Below are 17,455 nucleotides of genomic sequence, written 5' to 3' on the forward strand. Positions count from 1 at the left end.
TGTAACGACAGTCGATATGGAGGACACGGGAGGCAGGTTGCTCCACTCACAGGTAAGGCTTTTAATGACCACACTTCAGCTTCACACACTAATCTCTTCAGCTTCACAATAATAATTTCTTCAGCTTCACAATAATAATCTCTTCAGTTTTACAGTAATAATTTCTTCAACTTCACAATAATAACTTTCTGGACCCAGGCTCTCTTTCCCTGGTCTTCTGGCAGTGTGGCTCTTTTATGCCGCTCTCTCCGTGCTCACTGTAATTAGAGACAGGTGTTAGACATAATTTAGCTCAGGTGCAAGCGCCCTTACCGCTTTCTCCGGATGGACGCTTGACAACGTTCCCGCTGCCACAAAGACCTTGTAAAATAATTTCCAAAATAGCTATCTTCATATTTTGATGCACTCATCTTTTTTATGTGAAGTCTTTGCTGATTTTGATAAAGTAAAATTAACAGTAACGTTTATATTCTTACTGATATTTCAAAATGAGAATTTATTGAATTCAAGCAACATGTCCTTAAAATTTCATTATTTTATAGAAAAATATGTTTAAACATTTAAAAAATATAATTTCTTATATAATATATAATATAATTATATAATATGTTAGGCTTTATATGGTTAAGCTTTATTCTTTGTATAAAAGAGCTGTCGAACAAAAACGTGTATTATACTATTCATTGCTATAACTGCATGTTTGCCCTACATTACAATAAATAACTTGGCTTAGGTGGTTGATAAGAAAATATTGATATTTTACTTTATGATTAAACTAGATACCACAAACTGTAATGTTGGTCTGATAAAACCTTGTCTGAACGTTTAAAATACTGTAGTTTTAAATGCTTGAAGTTAGAAATGTGTACAGGTTTAACAGTAAGAAAGAAAGAAATACAGAAAGAAGAGCATTTTAAACCAGATTAAAGGGCTTGTGTGTAAATTTTGACAGCTGAAGTTTGAAATTACGAACATTCAAAAACAGACTTGTAGCTCATTTAACCATTGTCAATGTAATGTAGTCTAGGGGATTTTTGGACACTTTGAAAAGGCTTAAATGATGCCCTCACAGGGCTTTTCGATGGAAGAATAATAATGGTAGCCAAGCTGTAGGGTCGTTCCAAACAGAATTTCCAAAAAAATGACCAAATGACCACTATTTTTGAGCCCCACACCTTTCAGCCCTTCAAAGCTATCATAATGGAGGTTAAAGTCTTTGAAGGAAATAGGGTGTAGGGATGATCACTTCTGAAAGGAACGCACCCGATAATTCAGATGAGTTAGAAAAGATATAGCAGCGTGAGCCAGAGCTACCTGAACTCTTTGCCAAATTTCACCAAACCTTTGCATAGATACAATATTTAAAGTGTGAAGTTAAATTGATTAAATTAAATATTTCATAATTTATTATGGGTCTTTTAAATATATGCATTTTGTATGCATAATTTGTAGTATTTACACTGAGTTCACATTATGTATAACAAACGTTAAAATGGTACTGTGGCTGTTCAGCGAACGTGTTTCGGTTGAGCAGTTTCTTTACCACATCTGTGCTGTGTGTTTGAATTAATCTGACTGTGAATAACAGAACAGGTATTAAAAGAGACATAAATCAATGAAAACTGATTGCATAGATCTCAACTTTTAAAATAATTGGACCGGGGGGGGCCCTAAAGAAAATTGGCCCCGGGCCCTTGCTAGTCATAATCCGCCCCTGCTGACCGGTGATGTCCTGTGCGTGTTCATGATAGGGCACAAGAGCAACAGTTAACGCAGCCCCCTCGCGACATTGGCGCATTCAAGCAAAAACTTGTTTTTCTAAAAACAGGTCCTCCACAATGATAGCGACAACAGAACATACCATAACACAGCTGCTCACTAAACAGAGAACAGAACTTACTAAACATGTCTGAAGAGTTTGTAGTTGAAGAGTTTATGCATTTCTTTGCCCAGCCTTATTATTTTTTTACATTTTTGGACCAGTGCCAATTCACAGCGGACGGAGTTACCCACGCGATGCCGAAAATAGAAAACAAGCAATCAATAGAATGTACCATCACTCATCACTGCTCGTTAGGACAAAAACTCTGATTACCATAGAAAATATACCTTGCAGCAGCATTTCTATGCCCAGCCTTATTTTGCTCAGTGTACTCAGAAATCAAACAGAAACGTAGAGGAGGCTACAGGCAGCAACAGTCCCACCGTGTCCTAACCTGATGGCAAATGACACATGGTAACAGGTATATTTTCTATGGTATTCAGAGTTTTTGTCCTAACCAGCAGTGATGAGCAATGGTAAATTCTATCGATTGCTTGTTTTCTATTTTTGGCATTGCACGGGTAACTCCATCCACTGTGAATTGGCACTGGTCCAAAAACGTAAAAAAATAGGCTGGGCATAGAAATGCCTCAATTATTTGACTACAAACTCTTCAGACATGTTTAGTAAGTTCTGTTCTCTGTTTTGTGTACAGCTGTGTTGTGTTCTGTTGTTGCTATCGCTGTGGTGGACCTGTTTTTAGATAAACAAAACAAGTTTTCACTTGAACGCCCCAATGTCACAAGGGTGCTACGTGAACTGTTGCTCTTGTGCCTTATCATGAACGTGCACAGGAGATCAATGGTCAGTGAATATTTTTACTAAACAATACATTAGTTTTCGGTTCGTTTCTCACCAAACCTTATTGTATGCTTTCATAACAATCATGAACTCATGGAATAATTTATTAGACTTCTGAATTATACTTTTGCATTCTTTTGAGGATTTAAGTGGTGGTCACCATAAACAGCCATTGTATGACATCACTGAGCACAATGTTTTTTTCAAAATTTCTCCCTTTGTGTTAAGAAAAAGAAAGAAAGTCATATAGGGTTATAACAACACAGGGGTGAGTAAACAATGACTGAATTTTCATTTTTGGGTGAACTAATCCTTTAAATAAGTTTGGATTGAAGGCTAAATTGGATACCAGTGTTGTATTGATTTGAAATTATTTTTGTTATAGTCGCACCTTTTGTAGGAGCCAAGTTGTACAGTATCTTAAGATTTTACCATTTCATACAAATTATTACGAGTTGTCATGTGACTATGTTGCGTTGGTCGGAGCAGAAATGTGTGGGTGTGTACAGCCTTATACACAAAAAACATATGTTTATATCAGCTTTCTCTGTCAGTCCTCCAATAGTATTGTGAATAAACTTAAGGTAGCATGTTATGGGGGATCAAATGAAAATTGGTGTCAGCTGATACAAGCAGCCTCTGCCGAAAAACAGCATAGCTGGTCACCAGCTTTTGTTGTATTTTGGATGCTGATTCTGCATGGAATGTAAAACATACAGGTGCATCTCAATAAATTAGAATGTTGTGGAAAAGTTCATTTATTTCAGTAATTCAACTCAAATTGTGAAACTCGTGTATTAAATAAATTCAATGCACACAGATTGAAGTAGTTTAAGTCTTTGGTTCTTTTAATTGTGATGATTTTGGCTCACATTTAACAAAAACCCACCAATTCACTATCTCAAAAAATTAGAATACATCATAAGACCAATAAAAAAAACATTTTTAGTGAATTGTTGGCCTTCTGGAAAGTATGTTCATTTACTGTATATGTACTCAATACTTGGTAGGGGCTCCTTTTGCTTTAATTACTGCCTCAATTCGGCGTGGCATGGAGGTGATCAGTTTGTGGCACTGTTGAGGTGGTATGGAAGCCCAGGTTTCTTTGACAGTGGCCTTCAGCTCATCTGCATTTTTTGGTCTCTTGTTTCTCATTTTCCTCTTGACAATACCCCATAGATTCTCTATGGGGTTCAGGTCTGGTGAGTTTGCTGGCCAGTCAAGCACACCAACACCATGGTCATTATCCAACTTTTGGTGCTTTTGGCAGTGTGGGCAGGTGCCAAATCCTGCTGGAAAATGAAATCAGCATCTTTAAAAAGCTGGTCAGCAGAAGGAAGCATGAAGTGCTCCAAAATTTCTTGGTAAACGGGTGCAGTGACTTTGGTTTTCAAAAAACACAATGGACCAACACCAGCAGATGACATTGCACCCCAAATCATCACAGACTGTGGAAACTTAACACTGGACTTCAAGCAACTTGGGCTATGAGCTTCTCCACCCTTCCTCCAGACTCTAGGACCTTGGTTTCCAAATGAAATACAAAACTTGCTCTCATCTGAAAAGAGGACTTTGGACCACTGGGCAACAGTCCAGTTCTTCTTCTCCTTAGCCCAGGTAAGACGCCTCTGACGTTGTCTGCGGTTCAGGAGTGGCTTAAGAAGAGGAATACGACAACTGTAGCCAAATTCCTTGACATGTCTGTGTGTGGTGGCTCTTGATGCCTTGACCCCAGCCTCAGTCCATTCCTTGTGAAGTTCACCCAAATTCTTGAATTGATTTTGCTTGACAATCATAAGGCTGCGGTTCTCTCGGTTGGTTGTGCATCTTTTTCTTCAACACTTTTTCCTTCCACTCAACTTTCTGTTAACATGCTTGGATACAGCACTCTGTGAACAGCCAGCTTCTTTGGCAATGAATGTTTGTGGCTTACCCTCCTTGTGAAGGGTGTCAATGATTGTCTTCTGGACAACTGTCAGATCAGCAGTCTTCCCCATGATTGTGTAGCCTAGTGAACCAAACTGAGAGACCATTTTGAAGGCTCAGGAAACCTTTGCAGGTGTTTTGAGTTGATTAGCTGATTGGCATGTCACCATATTCTAATTTTTTGAGATAGTGAATTGGTGGGTTTTTGTTAAATGTGAGCCAAAATCATCACAATTAAAAGAACCAAAGACTTAAACTACTTCAGTCTGTGTGCATTGAATTTATTTAATACACGAGTTTCACAATTTGAGTTGAATTACTGAAATAAATGAACTTTTCCACGACATTCTAATTTATTGAGATGCACCTGTATTAGTATGGACATGACCTGACTTAACCAGCAAGAGTTCCTTTGTCAACCAACATCACACACAAAAAAAACACACACTTGTCAACCAGCTTTGCTGGATTTGCTGGATTCCGTGTTGGTCTTAGCTGGTCTTTTCAGTAGGGTCTACTCAGGTCAATATCTTAACATCTTACACTCAGTTACACTCACCCAAAACTATAGACATCCAAGACTGACTGCAACATAACTAGTTTATTCTGCAAAGCCTGCTTAATTGGAGGACACAATATTTTAGAAGATAGCCTGATGAAGATTAAAAAACACACAAATGACATCACTCATAGATTGTTGTTTCTTTTATATATAAAATTCGTGCAATACAGTGTTAAGTTTATCACACATTAAGATAAACCATATTGTTTCTCTAGATATATCTATTGTCCACTATATACCATTTATAACTGACCACATAAATGCTGTCTCTGTGTAGTTTTTCAAAAGTTTTATGAATTAAAAAAAGACCCCCAGCTGCAGGATATTGTGTGGTTTAATGTCCATTTGAACTCTATAATGTAATGTCCCGTGTTGACCTCTTGTTAGCTGGGATCATGGAGTAAAGGTTTAAGGTTAGCAGAAAGTTCACATATATAATCTCTCATTAAGAGAAGCAGAAAGTTCGAAGGGAATTAGGTGCAGCACAGTGAAATTGTTTTTTTTTTTTTTTTTTTTGGAGGGGAGCTTTGCCTTTGGGATGCTGTCATGATCACATGACACAATGTAGGGATAACACAAATGACACAGAGGGTGCATCTCATCTCACTCCCTAGCTCCCTATGTTGTAAATCAGTACATCTTGAAAACAAATTTGAGCACTGGCAAGGGTGCTGATCAACTGAACATTGGGACATTTATGACTCAATACCTGTGACACGATTACGAGGTTGCGCGTTTAAACGCAGCTGGTATTAATCAACAACATCGTTGTTTAAATGACACTGTCGTGCATTTTCGTGGTAGATATTACAACATACAATGCTATTATGAAAGAAAAATGACATAAAAGAAGAAATAAAAAATACAAAGGAGTGTATTTTAAATCTATTAAAAACTCTAAAATTTAGATTAGATTGTTTGCCTTTAATGCACATTATGGATTAAATATATTATGAACAAAATCTCTTTTAAAGAGAAAATAAGACTCTGACTTTATAATTGTACACTTGCGCTCATCTTCTAACGACTTGAGAAACTTTAGAAGACATGACGACAATTCCAGTAAGGGAAAATAGTGAGCAACAATGCTTCCGGACTTTTACGGTGCATTTTGGGAATTTTTAGGGAGCGAAAGTTTCAGTGCACTGGGAATGGGACACCCCTGGAAATGGCAGACTCCCTGTCTGTGCCCTAACTACTGAAATAGGGAGCTAATTGAGACGCATCCAGGGCATTCCCCCGACAAACAAGTGTAGCACAATCAGATCTCAAGGAAGACAGTGTCCTCATACATATATATATATATATATATATATATATATATATATATATATATATATAAAGCCCCTCCCACCCATTCGGCCCTTCCCAATACATAAAGCTCCCCATCATGTCTGTACCCTTTTGATTTTAACGAAAGTAACTTTTTTTTTTCAAATACACTTATGCGTAATACACATTGGCATTTAAAAAATATTCTTTTTAGTTTTTTTCTAACCTTCTTGCAACCACTTAACTGCAAACCTTTAATTTTACAATTCTGTTATTCAAATCGCATTTTATTTTCCCTGCCCTTTTGAAAAGTACAGTCTATTCTGAACAACATTTACCACCTGTTGAATGCAAACATATTGTCTCTCCCTCTTTGTCCAAGTGAGGGATCATATTAATGCCCCAAAACAAAGATTTTCAATTTGACAAGTGCTACTTCTACTGCTAACAATGATTATAACAAAAATAATATGATGGTAAGTTTATATAAAAATCTTTTTCATTTTAACACTTTGTTGGTTCAGTCCATCAATTATGTTGCTGATCTGTTTGCTGAGCTGGAAGACAGATATACAGATTTTACACACTAAATTGCATGTTATCAAAGGGTAGAAAATAAAACTTTCTTTAAAATAAATAAAATGCTTCTCACAAAGTTAGTTGTAATAATCTCATTCTCACACATATTGAATACGCTCATGTTTCTGCAGTGCTCAGTATCACATGTTTTGGAATCACAGTCAAAATCTTTGTAAATCAATCATTCAAATCATTCAAAATGTTAAGCACAACTAAACTTAGTCGTAATAACAACAACACTTCACCATTTTGGAATTCCACATCTCTAAAATCAAAGCAAACTAATCAACATCACAGTTTTATTAAGTTAAAACATGTTATAAAACAGCACAAAAAACATCATAAGTGTTGTTGTTATTATGAGCTGTTTATCATTCTTTTATTCTTTATTTTTCATAAAGTGAAATATTTGTCAATATTGAGAGAGTTATTTGCCTTGTTTCTACGCTTTTGCACTTAATCAACTCCTCCAACCCTATCTGACTACACTGGTGTAGTTTTCCTGTTTAGTGTGTTGGAGTTACTCTCTCGGTCACCTTTCCCTAACCTATCCAGCGTTCCCATCCCTCGTTCCCTCTCCACTGTAGAGGAATTAAAAGGGGGAGGCTGGGAGGAAGGGACGGAGTTGCTGAGCGGAGCATTGGAGTTGGAAGAATTCTGGACCGCTGAGGGATTGTGGGATTTGAGCGAGGGGAGTGTCCCACTCATCATCATGCCTCCTCCTCCACCCCCTCCACCCTCCTTGGGGAAGCAGTTGTGCAGCTGGTATAGTGTGGCCCGGTCCACAGTGCCGTACAGTGGAGGGGCACCCAGCCCTCCTAAACCACCCAGTTTGGGATCTCGGGAGAGGGTGTAAAGGGAAATATCACCCCCTGGCAGAGCGGAGCGGGAGTTGGGTAGAGTGGACACAGAGATGGGCCCCTGGGAGAGTAAAGCAGAGGGGGGCATTCCGAAGTTCTTACCCCCTGGAGGGCCACCCACGGGGGACGGGTCTCGGGAGCGTGAGGGGTCAGTGGATCGAGAGCTGGAACGTGATCTGCGACGGAAGCGGTAGCTTGGGAGTCGTAGCATGGCGTGAGTTGTGCTCTTAAAGATATCGGTGCGAGAGCGACAGCGAAGCTCCTTGTTCTTCTCGATGTAGATGTTCACAGCCAACACTCCCACCATCTCAGCCAGGATGAAGGACAGCCCACCAAAGTAGAAAGACCAGCCATATGAGTATTGCCATTTCTTATCCTCATCCTTCTTTGGAGAAATGTCACCCAGGGCAGCAGAAATGTACACTATCACACCAATGATGTTACTCAGTCCTAAAATTGAAGGGCCAGAAACATGCCTGATCAGAATTTGCTATAGCCAGTATCCAGATATGTCATGTGTTCACATATCAATCGATTAAAACTTTAAATTAATTACATGACATGCCAATTAATTAATCGAATAAATCATAATAATATAATGATAATTCAACATGACTAATACAAAGTTATTAAAATAACTACAAATATATAGTGTATAATATAATAATTTAAATGTATTGCATTGTTGTGGAAAACAAGCATTGATTGCACAATACAAAAAGTGGTTTAGAAGACAATATATATATATATATATATATATATATATATATATATATATATATATATATACATATACATATATATTATTATTTCCATTTTATTAAACAAGCCTACAGTCGACAGCAATCCATTTTGCAACTGAGTTTGTCAATCTGTCCTATTCTCACATGACGCGTTCTTTTTTTCTTTTTTCTTTTTCTTTTCTCCTCTTTTTCTCCCCAATTTGGAATGCCCAATTCCCTATGTGCTCCAAGTCCTTGTGGTGGCGTAGTGACTCGCCTCAATCCAGGTGGCAGTGGATGAATTTCAGTTGCCTCCGCATCTGAGACCATCAATCCACGCATCTTATCACATGGCTTGTTGAACGCGTTACCGCAAACACATAGCGCATGTGGAGGCTTCACGCTATTCTCTGCGGCATCCACACGTCCCACCGAGAGCGAACCACATTATAGCAACCACAAGGAGGTTACCCCATGTGACTCTACCCTCCCTAGCAACCGGGCCAATTTGGTTGCTTAGGAGACCTGGCTGGAGTCACTCAGCGTGGCCTGGATTCGAACTTGTGACTCCAGGGGTGGTAGTCAGCGTCTTTACTCGCTGAGCTACCCAGGCCCCACATGACGCGTTCTTGCTTTCCATCTGCGGCATTTTTAATTGTCATTCTATGTACATATGCGTTCAACGGCCCGTGGTTTAAAAACACCTGTTGCACACAATACACCCTAGCAGCGCATCAACTTCAGCAGCAACCAACGCTTGTGCTTTTACACCAACAGTGTTTCTGCTGCAGAAACTTCTGCGCTCTATACAGAAAATAGTTAATGGTTATCAGGAGTGAGCTACTGATAAGTATTACAAACTTGATCATCATGAAATTTTATTTACATGATGGAGGTGTAATCTTATGTAGTCTTGTAGAATTATTTAATGGAGTGACAGCCAACACAATAAGCTCTGCTCATTTCAAAACATCATTCAGCTGAATGGAGAGGGTAGGACGATGAGCCTTTGATGTTGTTTTGCAACAGAGGATGGTTTGATCACTTAGTTTGGCTCAATCACTCTTAATATAGCTTAATAATGTAGTCAGAAATAAGTAATTATTTACAACCATTGAATAGCAAATTCTCATTGTTCAAACACCAATCAAAACTTTAAAGTGTTGAGTATTTTCTTCACAAAAAGGACATACTTCCAAAAACATGTTAACTTACCATCTGCACCAACAGCTGGGGTAACTGCATCCAAAGCTTTTTCCTTTGTTAATTAATCCTTATAAAAAGTATGTTGTAGGTCATAGAGCACTTTGTTTCTTCACAATAAGTCATCTTGGTTACTGGTGTAACCTCTGTTCCCTGATGGAGGGAACGAGACATTGTGTCGATGTAGTGACACTAGGGGTTCGCTCTTGAGAGCCCCAATCACCTTTGCTTTATTCAGAAAAGTCCAATGAAAATTGGCGAGTGGAATTTGCATGCCGCTCTCCACCCCGGACATACGGATATAAAAGGTTACCCCGTAACACTCAGGTCGAAACCGGTACTATGCAGAGGTTTTAGAACTTCGCAAAGGTATTGGGTGTAGCCCAACCCATTGCTCTGCATATGTCTATTAGAGAGGCGCCCCTCGCCAGTGCCCAGGAGGACGCAATACCACCTGGTGGAGTGCGCCCGAACTCCCAAGGGGCACAGCAGGTCTTGTGATTGGTAAGCCAAAGAAATGGCATCCAAAATACAATGGGCCAGCCTCTGTTTGGAGACAGCTTTCCCCTTCTGCTGTCCTCCAAAACAGACAAAGAGCTGCTCCGAGCATCTAAAGCTCTGCATGCGGTCCAGATAGATGTGCAGGGTGTGAACTGGACACAGCAATGGTAAGGCCGGGTCTTCCACCTCTGAAGGGAGCGCTTGCAGGTTCGCCACCTGATCCCGAAAGGGAGTGGTGGAAACTTTGGGCATGTAACCGGGGTCTCAATATCATGTGAGAGTGTGCGGCCCGAACTCCAGGCATTCGCTGGTGACAGAGAGCGCCTGCAGGTCCCCAACCCTCTTGATAGAGGTGAGCGCCACCAGGAGGGCCGTCTTCAGTGACAGAGTGCTGAGCTCTGCCTGCTCCAGGGGCTCAAAAGGGGCTCTCTGTAGGGCAGGTAGGACCACAGATAGATCCCAAGAGGAAATCAGGAGTGGCCTAGGAGGATTCAATCTCCTCACGCCCTTGAGGAACCTAGTGGTCAGGTCGTGGTGCCATGAGGGTCTCCCATCCAGTGTATTGTGATACGCTGTTATAGCAGCCACGTACACCTTCAGGGTGGAGGGAGACAGCCATCTCTACAGCCCCTCATGTAGGAAGGACAACACAGACCTGACCGTGCATCTCTGTGGATCTTCCCCATGGGAAGAACACTAATTTGCAAAGAGACGCCTCTTCAGTACGTACAGCCACCTCGTGGAGGGTGCTCTGGCCTGAGTGATCATGTCTATCACAGCTGACGGAAGGCCTGCTAGGTCTTCCGTGTCCCATCCAGGAGTCAGACGTGGAGGTTCCAGAGGTCTGGCCTCGGGTGCCGGAGCGTGCCCTGCCCCTGAGTGAGGTCCTGCCTCAGGGGAATGCACCAGGGAGGGGCAAATGCCAGGAGCATCAGGTCTGAGAACCAAGTCCGGTTGGGCTAGTACAGCGCATCCATCAGGACTTGCTGCCCATCCTCCGTGACTTTGCACAATGTCTGTGCAATGAGGCTTACTTGGGGAAACGCGTACTTGCGCAGCCCCCGAGGCCAGCTGTGCACCAAGGCATTCATGCTGAGGGGAGCCTCGGACAGGGAGTACCAAAGGGGGCAATGAGAGGACTCTCGGGAGGCGAACAGGTCCACCTGCGCCTCTCCAAATCTCTCCCAAATCAGCTGGACTGCGTGGGGGTGGAGACTCCACTCTCCGCAGAGCGGTACCTGTCGTGAGAGCACATCCGCTGCACGATTGAGGACGCCCGGGAGGTGAGTGGCTCGTAGAGACTTTAACGTCTGCTGACTCCAAAGGAGGAGGCGGCGGGCGAGTTGTGACATGCGATGTGAGCGTACGCCACGGTCGCTATGTTGTCCGTCCGGACCAACATGTGCTTGCCCTGAATCAATGGCCGAAGCCTCCGCAGGGCCAGCGATACTGCCAGCAACTCTAGGCAGTTGATGTGCCATTGCAGGCAGGGCCCTGTCCAGAGCCCCGATACTGTCTGCCCGTTGCACAAGGCGCCCCTGCCAGAATTCGAGGCATCTGTCGTGACCACGACATATATGCATCAACCTGAGGGGGAGTACCAAGGATGCCATATGCCCCAGGAGCCTCTGAAATTGTTTCAGTGGCAACGCTACCCTCTGCCTGAAGGTTTTCATCGACTGTGCACGCTCGTTCGTAAGGCATGCCATCATGGTGACGAGTCCAACGCCATACAGAGAAAAGAGATGCTCTGCACAGGGGAGAGCTTGCTCTTTTCCCAGTTGACCTGAAGCCCCAGTCGGTTGAGGTGCTGAAGCACGAGGTCCCTGTGCGCACACAATAGATCTCACGAGTGAGCTAGGTTCAGTCAGTCATCGAGATAATTGTGGATGCGAATGCCCTTCTCCCTTAGCGGGGCCAGGGCAGCCTCTGCAACTTTGGTAAAGATGCGAGGAGACAGGGACAGACCGAAAGGGAGGACCCTGTACTGGTATGCTCGTTCCTCAAAGGCAAACCGAAGAAAGGGTCTGTGTCAAGGAAGGATCGATACGTGAAAGTACGCATCCTTCAGGTCAATAACTGTGAACCAATCCTGATGTCGTACTGACAGCAGGATGCGCTTCTGCGTCAACATCTTGAACGGAAGCCTGTGTAAGGCTTTGTTCAAGGCGTGCAGATCCAGAATTGGGCACAACCCACCCGAAGGACCGAGGCATCCTCACCTCGCACTGCAGTGGAGAGGACACCACTGAACCTGGGCGGCCGTCTGGCGAACTGGATCGCGTAGCCGAGACGGATCGTCCTGATGAGCCATTGCGACGGGCTTGAAAGTGCTAACCAGGCTCCCAGCCTCTGCACTAATGGCACCAGGGGAACGATTGGTTTTATCACACCCGGGGTGGGTGGTTCACGGCGAGGCAGAGCAGACGCCCCACCGGGAAGATCGTCCGTGGGAGGCGTGCTGCCCCGCGAGGCCGCAACGGTGGCCGGTGGCTGGGGCGGGCGTGCGAGCGCCTGTTTGCCAGCTTTCTTTCGACAGAGGACATGGGAACGCGAGATATTCGCATCCCGCTCGTTGACCGGAAAGAATTTCAGCGCCTGGCCCTCGCAAGTGCGAGGGCCGGAAGGGCTGAGCATAGGAGAATGACCCAGGGAATGAGGAAACTTCTCTTTTACAGCAAGGCCCTTGACCCTATCTGCTCCAGGGGTGCCGTATCATGACCGACCCTGCACTCTGACCCCAGCTTAGCTGGGATATGTGAAAAAAAGAATTTCACTGTATATGTGCAAATGTATAATGTGTGAAAAATAAATATAATTATAATTATAATTATAAATTGGGTGTCAGCAGCCTCATCTCTGGGTCGCCTATTTCAGGGCTGCTTCAAAGCCTGTCCAGGGTTCTTGGTGGCCGACTGATGGGCAGGCGGTGCTGCCTTCCTGCGGGAGGATCTTCTCAGAGGTCGGTGTGCAGGCTCCGATGTGGGGGAGCCGGGGCCAACGCCGCAGGAGGACGGCCTTGGTGAGAGTGGGCAGGGCATGGGACTTCGGAGGCCTGTAGACGGCCGAGTCGCGCCACGGCAGGATGTTTAATGGCCTCCGTCTGTTCCTTCACCGTCGAGAACTGATGGGCGAAGTCCTCGACAGTGTCGCCAAAGAGCCCCCCCTGGGAGATGGGCACATTGAGAAAACGGACCTTCTCGGCATTATGCATCTCCGCAAGGTTGAGCCACAGGTGTCGCTCTTGGACCTCCAAGTTGGACATCATCCATCCCAGGGCGCGGTGGGACTTTCGTCGCCCGTACAGCGAGGTCGGTCATGGTGCGCAGTTCCTGCATGAGCCCTGGGTAGGTCCTACCCTCATGCAGATCTTTAAGCGCCTTTGCCTGATGAACCTGCAGGATGGCCATGGCATGCAGGGTGGCCTGACCCGCGGCATTGCAAGCCTTCACCACTAATGATGAAGAAAACTTACATGCCTTGGTCGGTTCTTCCAGGTGGCTGTGCCCTGTGGGCACAGGTGCTCCGCAACGGCGTGCTCGACCTGGGGAAGCTCGACATATCCCTTGGCTGCTCCGCCATCAAGGGTAGTCAGGGTGGACGAGCCCGCGAAGCGTGTCTGGGCAGAGAAAGTTGTCTTCCTCGCAGTGAGAACATGACCCATCCACAAAAGCTGCCTCGGCGTGCTGGCGTCCCAAGCACTCGACAGATTTCGTGGCCATCCGGTGGGGAGAGATAACGGCCACACCCAGTAACACAAAGGCGAAAGGACATCTTTAAAAAGACGGCAATCGTTTGTGTGAGCTCTTTTATAGAAAATATTCTCTTTTTGAATATACTCTTTTACACCTGTGGACTCAACTGCCGAAGCACCCAGGGGAAGCACAACACTCAACCGTGCGAGGGTGACCGCTGATACGCGCCGTAATTCCAGCAGTGATAGCGAGGTGTCGGGACGAACACGTGTGCTCGGCTACGAAGAACAAGTCTGAATGAGTGGTACACGCCATCTCCTTTTATACCCGTATGTCCAGGGCGGAGAGCGGCATGCAAATTTCACTCGCCAATTTTCATTGGCCTTTTCTGAATAAAGCAAAGATGATTGGGGCTCTCAAGAGCGAACCCCTAGTGTCACTACATCGACACAACGTCGAGTGAGTGACAGACAGGGAACTTGTGTCATCCATTGTCAATTTACCAACAACATGGGCTGTCGTGTGCAGTGGTTTACCACAACTGTTAGCACTCAGCTGTGTATGGCAGTGTTTCTCAACTGGTGGGTAGCCACCCAAAAGTGGGTCGCAGGTCTGTTTGGATTGGGTCACGTCAGCAGGGAAAGAACAATGTCGTGGTTCTACCTCCATTGAAAAATTTTCGCTGGCCATCCAGGCAAATTGAATGATAATCTTGTGCTCGGGGCTTTATGTGCATTAAATATGCTTCTCATCCACAGCGCAAGCCTGTTTTTTTTTTTCTTGCGAGTAGCATGCTCTCCAGAGATACAGTAGATTAGAGCAGAGTAGATCACTGGCGCGAATGGTTCTGTGATGGCTCGAACCAATGATCTGCTTTGCTCTAATCTACTGTACTGTTGCGGTGCAGATCACACAACAGATGCGACTAATTTGAATTCTAGTGAGAATTATCTAGTTTAAAGTGCTATAGAGCTGGTCAAACCTCTCAAACAGCTAGACAGCACCGACATTATATACCGCACTGGCGAGGAAAACATTTTGCTATGCCCCAAAATAAAGAATTTTTTGTTGACATCAACAACAAAAACAGTGTTTCTTTATACATTGCCTTAAGGCCTGTTCACACCAAATCCGTTTTTTTCGGTGTGATTGTTCATTCCAAACAAGCTTTTAAATGGGAACAGTGGACTCCCATGGCGCTATTCAAACCAGGTGTTTGTTTTTTTTTCGTGGACAGTGGCCCATTTTTCTTTTTCTTTTTTTCAGACTGCAATGAAAACTGACTGACCAATGAGATAATAGCTTTTTGTCATTGATCCAGAGTCGCTGCAGCTGCTAAATCCAGTGCATTGGTGGCGCTAATCAACTGGCAAACACCGCCATTGGACGTGCAGATGATACACCCCCCTGAAATTTTAGGCTATACTTAAAAATAAATATTTGCAGTTCTTGAGCCCTTTGTACTGCAAACATAAACCCCAGTCTGTGTTTGAAAGTCTGCTTATGGTGTTTTGTCTTAATGTAAATTATTAAGTATAAATAAATATGCAACAGCGCTCTTTACTTATCTCACTCGGATATAAAACAGTATATATACTCCTCAAACTGCTTCCATGGAACCATGGAAAGAACATAATGAAACAGTTATGCTAAATTATGTAAAAAATGCTTTAGCGGGGGCCTTTGTAGCTCAGCAAGTAAAGACGCTGACTACCACTCCTGGAGTCGCGAGTTCGAATCCAGGGCGTGCTGAGTGACTCCAGTCAGGCTTCCTAAGCAACCAATTGGCCCGGTTGCTAGGGTGGGTAGGGTCACATTGGGTTAACCTCCTCGTGGTCGCTAAAATGTGGTTCTCGCTCTCGGTGGGGCTCATGGTGAGTTGTGCATGGATGTCGTGGAGAATAGTGTGAAGCCTCCACACACGCTATGTCTCCACGGTAACGCGCTGAACAAGCCACGTGATAAGATTCGCGGATTGACTGTCTCAGACGCGGAGGAAACTGAGATTCGTCCTCCGCCACCCGGATTGAGGCTAGTCACTACTCCCCCACAAGGACTTAGAGCGCATTGGGAATTAGGCATGCCAAATTGGGGAGAAAAGGGGAGAAAATACAAAAGAAAATTAATAAATGCTTTAGCAGTGTTCAATATATTAATCTCTAGCATTGACAGCTGAAGGGTGGGCAGGAGACTGGTATAAATGTTGGTAGAACAGCAACAGGAGTGAAATAGTTTTGAGTTTCATTTTTTATTAACTCTGTGTGAATAGATCTTCCATCGGAAGTTCATCACGCAAAATCGTCATGGATTTTCTGTGAACAGGCCTTTAGACATGAAAACCATGAATAAAACTATGCAAGATAAAAGAAAATCTACAGTAAATACACGACAGTACACGTTACACTTTTTACTATGTTGGGTTGCACTGATGTCCGATGTAAAACCTGTGTCCTGAAGCAAAACCAGTTGAGAACCACTGGAGACTTGCTCTCTATATTATAGTATTTATGGCCCATGACTTGTACTATACTGTAGTTTTAAATTATAAAACCACACTTCTGCTTAAGCTGTATGATTGAAATAATAAAATTTAGATTTTGCCACTTTACATTTTTTTTCCTATGTGCTCAAATTCATACAAAAAAAACCTTGTGTGCTTGTTTTTTGCAATTTGAAATTTTTTGTAAACTCATATTCATGAAGTCCATCAACGTTGCACTGTCACTTTAATGAGCTGCGCAGCAAAAATAAACTTTTGATGCTGTGCTGCTGCTGCAACGTTTCTGCAACACTCTGCCGCCCTGCTTCTGCTTCCGATGTTAATACTCTAACTTGTTAACATGGGTGTCGGATAAAATATGCACTGATTTTGCACTGCTTCGGCATGCGGTGTGCAACAGGTGTAAGGTTTGACGAGGCACGCTGACTGCCCTTTACTGACACGGCTTGTAAAAACACAAGTTACCTAGACTTGAAGCTTGAATTGCTCTGATGGTATGAAATACATACTTTCATTACGGAATTTATGTATGAGTCAGGAGATGTGATTAAATTATATTAACAGATTAAATTGACAGCCCTAATTCTAACAATTAAAGGTATGGGTCACCAAAAATTTTAATACTATCATCATTTACTCACTCTTATGTTGTTCCAAACCAGTATGACTTTTTTTCTTTTGTTGAACACAGAGAAGATGTTACTCTCTGTCACCATTCCCTTTCAGTGTAGCTTTTTTCCACAATAAAAGTGAATGGTGACCAAGGCTGTCAGTCCTTACAACATGAGGGTATGTAAATCATGACAAAATTAAATTTTTGGCTGAAATAACCTAAATGTGTTTTACTTTTAACAATAATATCATGCATTTAACAATAATATCATGGATCATTCTGTACACATACATGCAATATTTTATTTAGCATTTTAATGAATTCTATTGTGTTATCTATTGTGAGTATAAGTTGAATAGATATATGAAATCCATTTTTGGAGCACAGGTGAAATATTAT

The 17,455-nt window shown here is 43.1% G+C and overlaps 1 protein-coding gene across 1 annotated transcript in view; it reads right to left on the minus strand.

The window, feature by feature from the left end:
* Positions 1 to 6,636: 6,636 nt before the first annotated feature.
* LOC127453735 (voltage-dependent calcium channel gamma-4 subunit-like) overlaps positions 6,637 to 17,455 on the minus strand; it is a 43,846-nt gene continuing 33,027 nt past the window's right edge. Inside the window, exon 6 of the mRNA XM_051720384.1 lies at positions 6,637 to 8,272. Within this exon, the coding sequence (XP_051576344.1) occupies positions 7,446 to 8,272 (827 nt within the window). The 3' untranslated portion in view covers positions 6,637 to 7,445. The remainder of the gene's footprint in view (positions 8,273 to 17,455) is intronic.

The sequence above is a fragment of the Myxocyprinus asiaticus genome, chromosome 16 (assembly GCF_019703515.2).
Source record: "Myxocyprinus asiaticus isolate MX2 ecotype Aquarium Trade chromosome 16, UBuf_Myxa_2, whole genome shotgun sequence".
Taxonomy (NCBI): domain Eukaryota; kingdom Metazoa; phylum Chordata; class Actinopteri; order Cypriniformes; family Catostomidae; genus Myxocyprinus; species Myxocyprinus asiaticus.